This window comes from Syngnathoides biaculeatus, chromosome 12 (genome assembly GCF_019802595.1).
Source record: "Syngnathoides biaculeatus isolate LvHL_M chromosome 12, ASM1980259v1, whole genome shotgun sequence".
Taxonomy (NCBI): Eukaryota; Metazoa; Chordata; class Actinopteri; order Syngnathiformes; family Syngnathidae; genus Syngnathoides; species Syngnathoides biaculeatus.
Window position 1 is genome coordinate 11,118,977 of NC_084651.1, and position 13,774 is coordinate 11,132,750.

At 41.3% G+C, this 13,774-nt stretch overlaps 1 protein-coding gene across 5 annotated transcripts in view; it reads right to left on the minus strand.

Annotated features, from left to right (window-relative positions):
• Positions 1 to 13,774, minus strand: part of lrmda (leucine rich melanocyte differentiation associated) — a 286,581-nt gene that overhangs the window by 15,124 nt on the left and 257,683 nt on the right. The window contains exon 7 of one of the 5 annotated variants that reach the window (XM_061836952.1): positions 1,535 to 1,633. The exons of the other annotated variants lie outside the window; for them this stretch is intronic. Within the exon in view, the coding sequence (XP_061692936.1) occupies positions 1,572 to 1,633 (62 nt within the window). The 3' untranslated portion in view covers positions 1,535 to 1,571. The remainder of the gene's footprint in view (positions 1 to 1,534; positions 1,634 to 13,774) is intronic. 5 annotated transcript variants of the gene reach the window in all.

The following is a 13,774-nucleotide window of genomic DNA, read 5'->3' on the forward strand; positions in this document are numbered from 1 at the left end:
TCTTTTGCATAATCCATACCCATTTCAAGTGCATGACATCACAACCCTAACCTAAGAGCAACAAACTTTGCACAAGCAGAACTTAGCAATGATGCTATCGCATGAACACAACATTATTCTTCCTAAATGCTAACATACAACATACACATATGGAACCAATATTTAAACAGTAGCCAATTGCATCCTCATTTTTGTTCTGTTCGCTGTCAATTCAACCGGCTATGAGCTAGTTGCCGATGGTAGCGACTCACTACTTGCAGAAACGTAGCTGAAGGTGAGCATCCGCTGTATTTGATGTAGTCTATAAAATATATAAAATTACAACTGAACAAAATTTGAACTCAAATTACTCTTTCCTGCTCACATGTGTTTCCGGCAACTTGTTGCTGGGCAGATGTTGGGTCCAAAATCCCAATTAAAAGAAAGGCCAAGTGTCTGGCACATAGTGGACATTTTTCAAAAAACTGCATTACTTGGAAGAAATGCAACATGCTTTGCAATGAATGTGCTAATTGAGGCTGTTGAGTCAAGAACATCATGAGGTGCATGTTGTCATTTTAATGATGTGCATCCTCCAGCACGGTGCACTTTGTCATTTTAACAGCTGAGATGACATCTGCCTCCCTTGCGGGGACTCAAACTCAACTCCCGAGTGCAACTTTGGGAAGTAAAGTGACATTTACCCTTCTACAATAAAAAATATTTAGTCCATTAAACACAAATAGCTGTCGTCATGATGCATGTCCCGCGCTCGGGCCTGCTCCGGTACGCTCCCCTTCCCGACTGTTTACTGCAGCCAAACAACTGCAGCCGCTGCATGTTCTCGACTTCAGCGTATTGATTAAACTTTTAAATGGCTGCCATATAACCCTGGGACATCCTGGGACATCAGGGAGATTAATTTGAGTCAATGTTCATCTGTAATTCATTAGCCATTTATACTCTCCACATCCACACAGGCTATCAGGGAAATGTGGGCCATTTTTTACCCAGCAGGAGCCAGCGAGACAGATGGGGTGGGAGGGGTACAGGAAAGAGAAGGCTTGCTTACAATAAAAGAACAAATTCATCACGAGGCATGCAGGATAATAACACTGATGCTCAACTAGTACAGCTTCATTCAAATATAAAGAACTGATCATTACATGCACATCAATTTGAGTCTTGTGTAATTGACCAGAGCAGGCTGCTACATGTGATCAGATACTAATAATGTATTAAGACTTGGTGAATCAGCAGTTATTTTGGAATGCCCACTGTACTGTAAACAATTGTATTTTTATTTAATTTGATTTCATTTGTATTATTATTTTTTTTTTGGGCGGCATGGTGGAGCAGTTGTAGAGCATTGGCCTTACAGTTCTGGGGACCGGGGTTCAAATCCTGGCCCTGCCAGTGTGGACTTTGCATGTTCTCCTCGTGCCTGCGTGGGTTTCCTCCGGGCACTCCGGTTTCCTCCCACATCCCAAAAATATGTGACATTAACTGGACACTCTAAATTGACCCTAGGTGTGATTGTGAGTGCGACTGTTACCTGTCTTCATATGCGCTGTGATTGGCTGGAAACCAGTTCAGGGTGTAACCTGCCTCTTGCCCGTTAACAGCTGGGATGGGCTCTGGCACTCCCGCAACCCTTGTGAGGATAAGCGGGTCAGAAAATGGATGGATGTATTTGTTTATTTTTTTCAGTTATAAAAAAAAAGTGTAAAAAACAGTGTAAAAGTACCTACTAGAGCTATGTTCAATCACACCATGTTCTTTTTTTCTTCTTGATATTACAAACACCCCTCAGTTGGTTGGTTGGTACATCATTTCTAATTATCAACTACTATTATTCTTTCTTTCTATGCATACATTTTCTTATTTGGTGATCCCCACAAGGGTCACAGGAGTGCTGGAGCCTATCCCAGCGGTACACGGCCAGGAGACAGGGTACAACCTGTTCTAGTTGCCAGCCAATCCCAGCGCATATGAAGATAGACAACAGTTGCACTCAGAATCATACCTAGGGGCAATTTAGAGGGTCCAGTTAATGTCGCATGTTTTTGGGATGTGGGAGGAAACCGGAGTGCCTGAAGAAAGCCCACGCAGGCATGGGGAGAACATGCAAACTCCACACAGGGAGGGCTGGGATTGAACCCAGGTCCTCAGAACTGTGAGGCCAACACTTTCCAGCTGCGCCACAGTGCCACCCAAATTCTTTCTAAATAAAAAAAAAATTATAATCGTAAATTATGCGACGCATGTTCCACACAAATTAATACTATTGTCAACCAGCACATTGTTTTTTTCTTCTTTTGGACACCACTTGGTTGCATTTCTCCCAAGTTAATAAGTCCCCTCTAGTAGAGTGTCTCTTTTTGTTTTTGTGTTTGCCAAATTTTCTTGGGGGGGTTTCACTGCCCTGCATAGATTTGCGATTCAATCTCTCAGAGGTTGGATGTCCAGATGCTATGTCTGCTGTTAACTTGGTACGTGTTGTGCATTAATAAATATAAAGCGATGCAGGAAATCAGTCACCGCATATAGGTAATTATGCGCTGTATTCAAAGTAAGACTTATTTTCTGGAGTGGATGATACACAGAGGATTGGTTTTTGAGGCTACTATAAGAGGAAATACTGAAAACAGATCTTTTTGAAGACATAATTCATGATACGGTTCTCAATCAATGCTGTACCCAAAGAGTGTAAATCATGGTGTCAAATCTTAATTACATACATACGATGTAACACGGAAGCAGGTAGCTGCGAGTTTAACAATATTACATGACACTCCATCATTGTCTTTTGACAAAATGGCCATAATCAAACGCTTTAAATAGAGGAGTGCATTATGCACTGATGGCTGAATTACAGTTCTAGGCAGATAAACGCTTATCAGTCATGGTACTTCCAATCCGCGAGGACGAGAAAGGAAATTGAATTCCGGGGCACATAAATTTTGACTGATGTATGATATCACTGTTGTGTGTCTGTGGGTGTGTGAGTGGAGGTGGAAGGAGGTTCTAATGAAAAAAAAAAAAGTAAAGAAAAAGGGATGAAATTAATTTTAGTGACATTTATTCCGCACGGAGCCAGGAGAGAACAGTGCTTACAGTAGCTCTGGAGCGCGGAGATAAGAGGAGGGTGCTTTCACAAGATTATGAAGTTTCCTTGGAGCGTCTTTCACGAGGCATCGACTGTCATCGAGCAACTCTCACAGCAAAACAATTACAAAAATTTCCTGTCAGCGCCACAATGACAAGACGATTACTTACCGTGCCAGTCAGTGAACGACATTGTCTCCGCTTAAGGGCGTGCGGAGCCACTAATGATGCCACTAATCACCAGTGCTCATTTTCTCCGTCAACATGTGAATCCCACCCCGCGCGCACGGACGCCGTGACACTGATCGATTGTGTTCTTCATTAGGCCCGGGATTTCTAATTAAAAGAAATGCTACAGATAAGTGTTTCAAACTTCTGACCAGCACGGGGTTCGGGGGGAGTGAAAACAGCAATTAGAGCCTTGGTGGTGCTCGGTAATGTCGCCGTTAATAAGAGCTGCTGGTGAGTCACTCCATGAAGGTTTAATCACTGGGAGAGGATTCAATAACAAAAGAGCGTAATATTAATCACTAGAGAGTGATAACTTCGCTGTTCATCTCTTTGACATTGGAGGAAGGGATGAATTAATGATGCTCTCCATCTGAACACATTAAATAATAATTATCAGGCAAAACAGCATGAAAGGGACTGCGTAATGAACCCCATTGTCAGGTCAATTACAACCGCATAAAAGTGTTCAAAGGAAGGTAGCTTGTAAGTCCATGGCCACAGTGCAAGGACACAAGTGGCCTCCGAGAAGGGGATTTGGCGTAGAAACAACACTCAGAGTGCACGAAAATGCGACGAGCACGCCTTCTCCAAGAAGCCAGCAGCGGGGCGTTCGTTGTGCGACGCGTGTCAGATTGGCTTACGAAAAAAGACAAATGACTCGACAATGACAGTGTTTTGCTGGCTCCCGAACAATGTCAGTCGCTAAGTGCCACGTTAACTAAACCGCACAGACAATGATGGACTTCACGCATCGTTGGACAAAACAGCACGTCGCCACCGGTCACCGACAATTTCCATCAAGTCAAAAATAGTGGGCAAAATTTTGCGCACTGGGATTATTGTATGCATCAAATCTTGCTCCCCGTGCACTTTTCTAAGATGCTTGAACACAAATATTTGTAAAAATATATTTTCTTCACCTGTCGCAGGGGAAAAATACATCTTTCGCAATGACGATGGAAAACAAAGAAGGGAAACACACTTGGCTTGTAACTCAAAGAGCTCATAACTGTTTTCTTGTGACCTGAAAACAAATCTTTAAGGATCAATACAAACTGATGTCTTAGTGAACATTCGCCACTGTAGCAGGCTGCACCTGATCAATTCCAGTGCCCAGGGATGGCAGTCCTGCTTCACACGTTAGCCTCACCTGCAGGCATCAACCACTTCCAAAACTACACTCCAAGTTCTCGTGATTGACTTGCCAGTCTGGGGCCACGCAGGCACCCAGTTATTACTTGGAATCATTTGAGAGTCCATCCTGACGACAGTGATGCGTTTTTTTACCTAGAGCTCCCGTCAACCCCGCGTGCCCGACTCTGTGCCAGGCCAGCCAGACAGTGATTGGACGTGACATGGTGGGGAGAAGGGCAAAAGAAATCGGAGATGGCAGCGCGAGGCAGAGCGAGAGGAAGGCGGGTACGTTAGCCAGGGCCCTCGTGGCGTACGGCGCGTGCCCATCAACACGGGTGAGCGTTAGCCGAGAGCTACTTGTCACAATGATGGAAGGGCAGGATCACTCATGTCAAGGCTTCATCTGACTGGAAGATATCAATCTCCGGGGCCTAATGCGAGAGGACACGCTAAAATATCCTTTAACATTTGCTGTCCCGCCTCGCCTACGCGTGTCTCCAGCCTCCATCTCCCCTCACAGCCGAAATTGTGTCCCAGCACCATTGTTTGCTCGCACTTGTTTTTACATGCCATTACCTCTGTCTCTGGCGCTGACAGTCAAATTATGATGGACCACATAGTATTTACCCACAATTCTTAGAGACTGTGTGAGGCATGGAACAACAGAGGATGAGAAAAATATATATGACAAGGTCACATGGACTATGTTTGCTTCAAGGTCACGTGGCATTTCGCATTGACTGTGCTATAAAATGGAGTAAATACTTAAAATTCAACACGCTTTTTTTCTCCACCCAAAACAAACGGAAATAAAAAAATGGCATACAGCAATCAAGTCGTTGCTGTCATTGCAAAGGGAGTGAAAACCTTTGTAAAAACAAGATTTCGTTTTGTTTATTTTTTACATTTCCATAAAAGTAAACCATGTTAGATCTTAAGTGGCATTAGGTGTAAAAAATTGTACTTATTATATATTATATATACACTGTAGATATAATAATTATTATATATATAATATAATAGAAAATAATAATAAAAAATAAAAATAATAAAATAAATGATATAATAATTATTAATGACTTTCACCTGATTCAGGGTGGCTGGAAATAGATTTTATTAAAAAGGTTTATTAAAAAGGTTTTATTCATTTTCTGACATTTTAAATGTCAAAGTGGAAAAAAAATCCAAAAGGTACAAAGACTGCTAAATGGAACAGTATTAGCTTCATTTTCTATATAACAATGTTCACTTTTTGGGGTATTTTTAGTAACAGTATAATATAAATCAGTGATTCCTAACCAGTGCGTCGTGCCACATTAGTGGGCCGTGAGTGCTTTTCAGGTGTGCTGTGGGAAATGATCAAATTTTACTTAATTGCTCTCCAAAAAATATAAAAAAAATAATAAAATGAATTACACACATCGGATATTTAAATCCCAGACACACGATCGTTTTTGATAACGCCAACTTAATGCTAACAATCACAGGAACCACACATTGAGGGGCTAGCTAGATGTAGCATTGGATGATGACAGGTGGAATTTAAATTATTTAAAAAAAAAAAAAAGAAAAAGCTACACAGTAATATATAAAGACAGGTAACATAATGTTCACAGGGATTTATTTCTCCTAATATGTGAAAATTAATGTTGGGCTGATTTCTTTTATCCGCAAACGAGTAACTCCATGCATGCATCGCTCCACAGTACCTCCATGAGGCCAAAATCCACACAGCAGGAACAGAACAGTATGTTGATATGAACTTAAAATTTAAGATAGTCATTTTCCTCCCTGACTGCCCAACATGATTTCCAAAAAGTTCCAGTTATCTGTCAGTTAAGATGACAAAAGCATTTCTTTTTGTTATGTTGTTTTTTATTTCTATTTTTAAATATTATTTCACTTGTGACTCATGTATTTTGGATTGTTAAAAGTTGAGTTTTGGTTGTTAGATAGTCAAAATCCTAAACAACAACAAAAAAAAGTGATCAGGACACCCCTAATTATTATTTGATCCAATTCTGATCATGGCTGTAAGAAAATATGGATATAGAGAATGCCGTGAATACTTACAAATGCCTTGTCATCTACATCCTCCCTTCTCCACATCGCTCTCTCCTACGATAGTTTATTGGATAATGGTACACATATGTTTAGCACCATATAGGTGGGATCTGAACTTTGGAATATGACAACAACTAATATTATTACCACTAATACTAATATTTCAGCATTAATTAAATGGGACACACTCTCAAAAAAATCCTCAAAATACAGACAATTACATTTTATTAAAATGATTAAATTTTGCAACAACTTCATATCAGGTTAAAAAATTTTCATGAAAGCAAAAATTGTTGTGCTTCCTTTCTTTTTTAACATGAAATCCTATAACGGTCTAACAAAAATATGTTCTGTGAATAAATTTCATTGCTAACTCAAACAGCATGGTTGTAGGTGACCAAGATGTATTCCTCTGGGCATTGTCAGATATTTCATGATTCTGCATGATTGTACTATATATCCATCCATCCATTTTATTCACTGCTTATCCTCACAAGGGTTGCGGGGAATGCTGGAGCCTATCCCATCTGTCAATGGGAGGATGCGAGGTACACCCTGAACTGGTAGCCAGCCAATCGCAGGGCAGAGTGAGACAAACAGCCGCACTCACAATCACACCTAGGGGCAATTTAGAGTGTCCAATTAATGTTGCATGTTTTTGGGATGTGGGAGGAAACCGGAGTGCCCGGAGGAAACCCACGCAGGCACGGGGAGAACATGCAAACTCCACACAGGCAGGTCCGGGATTGAACCCGGGACTTCAGAACTGTGAGGCCAACGCTTTTACCAGCTGATCCACCGTGCCGCCCTGTACTATATATGTACCATAAAATTATTTCAAGGCGGAAAAAAAACTTTAAATGTCCTTTAAATAATATTGGATTATTTAAAACAACAACAACAAAAACAACAACATAACTTCATTGAAATTCAAGGTAGAACTACGATTTTTGGTCCGTATTCACAAATAAAGTGTTACAAACAAAATAGTCATAATTCATTTCGGAAATGAAATAATTTGCTGGGGCTGGGTATTGAGCGAGTAATTATGGACATTGAGATGCCTTGCAGATTCTGGCGACTGGAAGAATTGAACCAGGAATTGTCCATAGCTGTCCCTGACAAACCAGGGCCCTCAGACAGATGGCTCCACAGCATCCCTTCTCCTATTAATTGATTAGGCATATCCGCCGTTCACATGAAGAGATGAAGCAATGAGCCCATGATTAACTGTCGATCCATCTCACCTCGTGAGAAATGATCTTCTGCTCTCCCGTCTCCCTTCTCCACATCTCTCTCTCTCTCTCTTTCTCATGCTTTTCTTCATTCTTGTTCTCTCACTCTCTCTTTGTTTAACCCGCCTCAGCCCCCCACTCCCCACCGATACTCTTCGGACTGTCCTCACCCTCCTTCGTACGTCCCCTGACAGGCGGAATAATAACGCTCGTACATCACTGCCCCCGAAAACTCCAATAACCTAAATCTTCACTCGCCAAACACCCCGGGACTCAATTACTTTATTGACATGTAATCTTCATAAGGGGAGAAATATTGAGCATGTAAGGTCAGCTGGTTATGAAGACATATTATCATATTATCTGCATGAGGGTTGTAGGGGCTCAGACCTGACAAAGCTAATTATAATGGTACATGTTTCAGAGCTCAGAGCGTATTATCTGCTTGGCTGCTCGGTTGAGTCACAGCTGAGGTATGGCAGAGACCGGGATGAGATTTCAGGACTAATAGGGGCAGGATGTCTTCTCAGGGCACGGGAATTAATGAAGCCAAATATTATCGACTGCACATCACAGTGTTAAGATCGGCGATTTGTCTGGAGTACCTTGTCACAGGCTAGTGGCTTCTAAAGTATCACTACTGCGAAGGCTGAACCTACCAATTCAGTGAAATTTCAAAACAATGTCATACAAGTCAATTAATTTCTGGTCAAGGGGAAATCCCTTAAAAATCAAACCAAACTTGTAGTTCACACATCATCATCAAACAAGGACCATGGCTAAACTCAGTGGTTGCAGGAAATGGTTTGACTACTCAATGTCAACGAGCAAATATTTTCATGTTCAGAAATGAATTTCACCAAGCAGATGTTAACAGACATATCATATGCTAATGGGTTAAGATTGTTTTGGTCATATTAGTGTAAATAGCTTCTTTGCAGCCCGTGTCTGATATCCTACAATAACCTGGTCCCTCCTCCACAGGGTGGTCTCAAGTCAGTTAAACTGGTTGTGGTTACAATAGCATGAGCAGTCTGACATCACTCTGGCACACACACTAGTGCAGGATCTTTACACTAACACTCCTCAAGCAAAGGTCATTGCAAGTAAGCCAACATGGCTGAGTTGTCACTGTTGGACGAACAACCATGTCACAGCCTGTCTTTGACATCCTCAGCGCATAGATATGATCACAACTGGACAGGTCCAGCTGTCTCAGATGTTTCCCCTCTCATCCGAGCAGGCTTCATCAGTTCACAGAATGAGCCTGAAAGACTAGTCCGTCCTAACTAAGCCTTGTTGTATGACTTCCTGCGTGAACATAAGAAATGATGAAGCCTGCTTAGATAAGAGGTAAAACAAATTCCAAGACAACCAGGACAATTCAGTTTTGACCGATTCAATGCTATATCTATCCATTCATTCATTTTCCGAGCCACTTATCCTCGCGGGGGTCGCGGGAGGGCAGGAGCCTATCGGCGCTATCTTCTGGTGGGAGATAGGGTATACCCCGAACTGGTTGCCAGCCAATTGCAGGGGACTTAGACAAGCACATAGTCACAGTTACAATCACACCAAGGGTCAATTTTGAGTGTACAATTAATGCATGTTTTGGGGATGTGGGAGGAAACCAGATTGTCCGGAGAAAACCCAGGAGGACACGGAAACGCCACAAAGTCGGTGACGATATTTGAACCGCGGTCCTCAGTACAGTGAGGCAGACGCTCTAACCAGTCAACCACCGTGCCACCTGATTCAATGCCCTAAGAATAAAATGACTTAGATGAATGAGACTATTAGCAGCCACCTATGTCTTTGGCAGCCCATAGAAGTACATAACAAAACAACCATAAAGTTCAAGCTCGAAGATAAAACGATGAGGCTTATTCTTAGTACCTATAAAACACCACTAAGTGTCAGTCTGTCACTGCAAACATCATTCTGTGGGCTCATTGCATTGCTGTCTGGCTTATTCAAAAAGAGAAAAGTGTTTGTATACACGTTTCTTCTAGACGTTAATTCTAATTCTATGACAATGCAGATGGTAACATGTTACATAAAACATTGCCTCTACAATTAATAGCTATGATGGTCATAGTGGGAGCCTGGAACTAGTTACAGGGGGGTCCTCGGTTTACGATGTTCCCCGATGTTTCGGAATTGAGCTAAAAAAAACAAAAACTTGATTGTAACATTCCCCCAAGTCAGAAAGTGTTCCTCTATTTAATACTGTTTATTCAAGTGATTATTTTATATTTATCACTTAGAAATATTTTTTTTGTACAAATATTTACAGCAATTATGACTTAAAACTCGGACACGAGATTCACGGTCGAAACAGCATATTCCCAATCGCGCAACGTTGGTATCTTAGGAACGGAACCTTGTCCTGTAATTCACTTAACGTGATTTCCGATGGGGAAATTGTTTGAAATGACAACAGCTTGTAAATCAGCCAGCATCTTGTGGATTGCGTTCCACTCTGGAGGTTCCAGTGTAAAATGTTAAGGCTTGAAGGACAGATGGTCGTTATCACTTCTCCCAAGGTTATCTTAATATCATCCTTCCATGCTGTGCTTTTACAATCAACTGCCTGCTACATAAAGCAAAGCATGGGAGATAATGCAATATATATTTTCTCATTGCGCTAGAAGGCAGGGCACAAAATAATATATATAGTTTAGCCAGAATCTTACTGGGTCATAGGGCGTGGAAGAAAAAAAAAAGTCAGCTAGCCCAAAGACATTGCATCTTGAGGTCATAATGTGCAAATACAGAAGAGCACTGCTAGCTATGTGCACAACATATTTTGTCCAATAGTATGCTCTCTTTCCTTGTCTTTGTTTTCCAACTGCCTCAGTCCTTAACTCGGAGAAAATGCCCAAGATGGTGTTGCATGGTCGTCGGGCAAAGCCAAAGGTTGCATGTTCACACTTGCTAATGGTGTCAAACTGACACATATTTTAGCTTTCTTGTTTGGCTCTGCAGGCAGGCACGCTTCAGTATTATAGATAGAACTGTCTTTTGTACCAGAACAATTTACTTTCATTCAGAAAAGTTATACATGGATTCCCTTGGATTTTTGCGTATGATACTAAGCCCATATACTCAAGAAATACCAAAAAATAATTGCAATGTCTCTGTCTCATCAGACATGATACAGTTTGATGGCTACCAAACTGAAGGGCTCATGTCTAATGCATAAAAATGTCCTGCAGGAGGACAGGGAAGCTTTTTATATCACAACAATCTGGGGTACATATGCGTTTCTGACAAGAAATGACTCAGTCAATCCGTTCGTCTTGCACTGCAGTGACACAGCATGCCAGAAAGCATACACAATCAAATGATGATTTGTGGAATAACTTGTCCGCCCACATTATCCTGATGTAGAAACCTTTTCTGTCTGTTTAAAGTGGCTTAATCAGCGGAATCGAAGTGACAAGACTAAAAGGTTATTTTGGGCTCACTAGCATTTTCGGTGACCTCACTTTTTTTTGTTGCAAATGCTGGTCAAAACCTTAAAAGACCTACGAGGTTCTCTAACTGTGGTTACCCTTTATATTTTTCAATACTGAAAAGCTTGTTAGTTCAACATAATCGCCCTTTTCGCCCGGACGGTACAAGTTGACCCACAAAATAAAGCAGCGTGTTTATATTTGATTCAGTTCAGTTTGTCACGCGCTTGAATATACCTAAATCTCAACATGTGCAATAATGTCCGTCTTCTATACAAGCAGTGAATCCAAACAAGGCATTCACGCAGCCCGCTGCAATGAATAATCCAAATGGCACATAATGTGGACTGTGCTGATAGTCTGACAACAGTTTGTGCTCACACGTCACAGCTTAGTGTCTCCCAATTGTATATTGATGTCAAGGCTGCTGACAATAAATCAGTGGAGTCAGCGGGCGAGTGAGAAAACAGTTTAGACAATGGCCCGATGGAGCTTACCATAATTGACAGATGAGTCCGGCTCTTTCCGCCACAGTAGCTTTGGAGCACAGAGGACACCTGGGAATGAATGTTTGTCCACGTGTGTACAACAGACAAGTGGTATTTACAATCTCGTTTTTAAAATTTGATGACAAACACAAAACATAGAAAACACTGAATTTGTGAACATCAACAACTCTGTTTTCAGTCATAAAATTGGTAGTGAAAATCATCTTCGACTCGACAAAAGACTACCTCAAGCATATTTAAAGTCATGGCGAGATCTTGCCATGACATGGTTGCAAATTCTGATGGCAAAGGAGTGTTGATTTCTCTCCAGCTACCCACAACAAACGTGAATGGATATCATTCAAAAGTTAGTGAGTTCTTACTTAAAATAGCCCCAAAACATTTGTGGCTTCACAGAAAGTCAAGCCATCCTTTATTAACAACGCAAACTCAACGCAGGTCTAAGGTGAAGCCAGGCTAAACTGACATGCTAAGGACCTGGGGTCACTCTGGAATGGTTGGCAATAGGGTATATGTGCAACCTGCTTCCTTATTCGGTGAAACGGGTTAAAACACTTCCTCTTTGCTCGGGTGAAGGGTTCTGTGGCAAAGCACACGTAGAAACTTTCAATGACTGTCTTGTGTTTACCATACAGAGACCCCAAACGTGACAATAGCTGGTGTTTACGGTTTGTGTTTACGCATATCATATTTGGAAAAATGCAGATACAAATGTATTTAGGTTTTGTTCAAAGACAGCAGTCATAAAGAATTTTTAGCAAGTTCAGCTTCAAGATATCGTGTCACCAACCCACAGTCATGCTTGTTAAAGCAGCGTACACAAGAAGTTTACTAACCTGTTTCCCAGATTTGGGTATGTGACATTGCACATATACCAAATTAACCACAAGGTTCAAGTCACACAAAGCATTTGTATTCACACCTATTGGCAATTTAGTCTTCAATGAACCAATTTTACATTTCTCCTGATTAGGTTCAGCAGAAGTGAACTACTTTTCAATATAAATGCTGTACAGGAGAATCACAAAGATGAGGTCCCAAGATTTGTAATTAGACCAAAAATGACCCTCAGGTTGCACAAAACCTCAGAATCAAAAGTCAAAGTTTGGACAAAGGCCTCAAAAATCTTTTCTCTAAGAGGAGATTTTACGTTCCAGTGTAAACAATCAAATGTGGTCGCTACTATCACTGCATATCAGTGACACCTTGGCGTGGATGGCCCTATTCCGATCATGCGTGATTGAAAAGTTCAGTGATGAAGTATGGCCATTGAGTCATCCAGAATCTCTTGGCAGCTCGCAGTATAGTGGAAGGTCATTTGTTAGACTCATTAACCATGTGAGCATGAAGGCGTGTGTGTTTGTGTCTTGACTGATTACAGTGTGTGATCAGAAAGACCTAAAAAATTATATATTAGAGAGAGATTTAGATATATGATTCTAATTAACCACTGAGACGTGTTTCATAAGTACTCTGCATTACCAAATTGCTGTTTATTATCATGATCTAATCGGAAACATAAGACATTTGAAATCTAAGTAAACACTCTTAGTAACAGACAGTAATGACTACTACAATTCATAGCAGTTGCTTCTTTGTAGTATGACAAGTTCTCCAGTGTCTGCCAGCATATTAGCAGCTATTCATCAGAATGAAGGGTCGAGAGCCACCGCACGCAGACAGACTCCGCTTGCTCGCCGAGCCATTTGTTTTCAGCTAACGACACAGAAGAAACCTGCTGGACTTAACATCCATCCTGCTGGAAGCAAAAATATCCAAAACCATCTGGCAGCTAAGCCCTATTGTAAATTACCATGATGGACTCCCACCATTGGAAACCACGAAGCTCGGTTGGAAAGCGTAGAGCGTGTCTCAGTTTTCCCCGACAACAAATCATTGTGGAAAATGAAAAATAGCGTGGCCGCTTTGGAAATACTGGAATTTCGAAGCTGCTTCTAGAAATAAGACCTTCCCAGTTGAGCTGATTTATGTTCCGCTTCTCTTCTGAGAATGACCAATGCAACTGGGAAGTAGACCAAAGTCCAAAGCTTTTCCC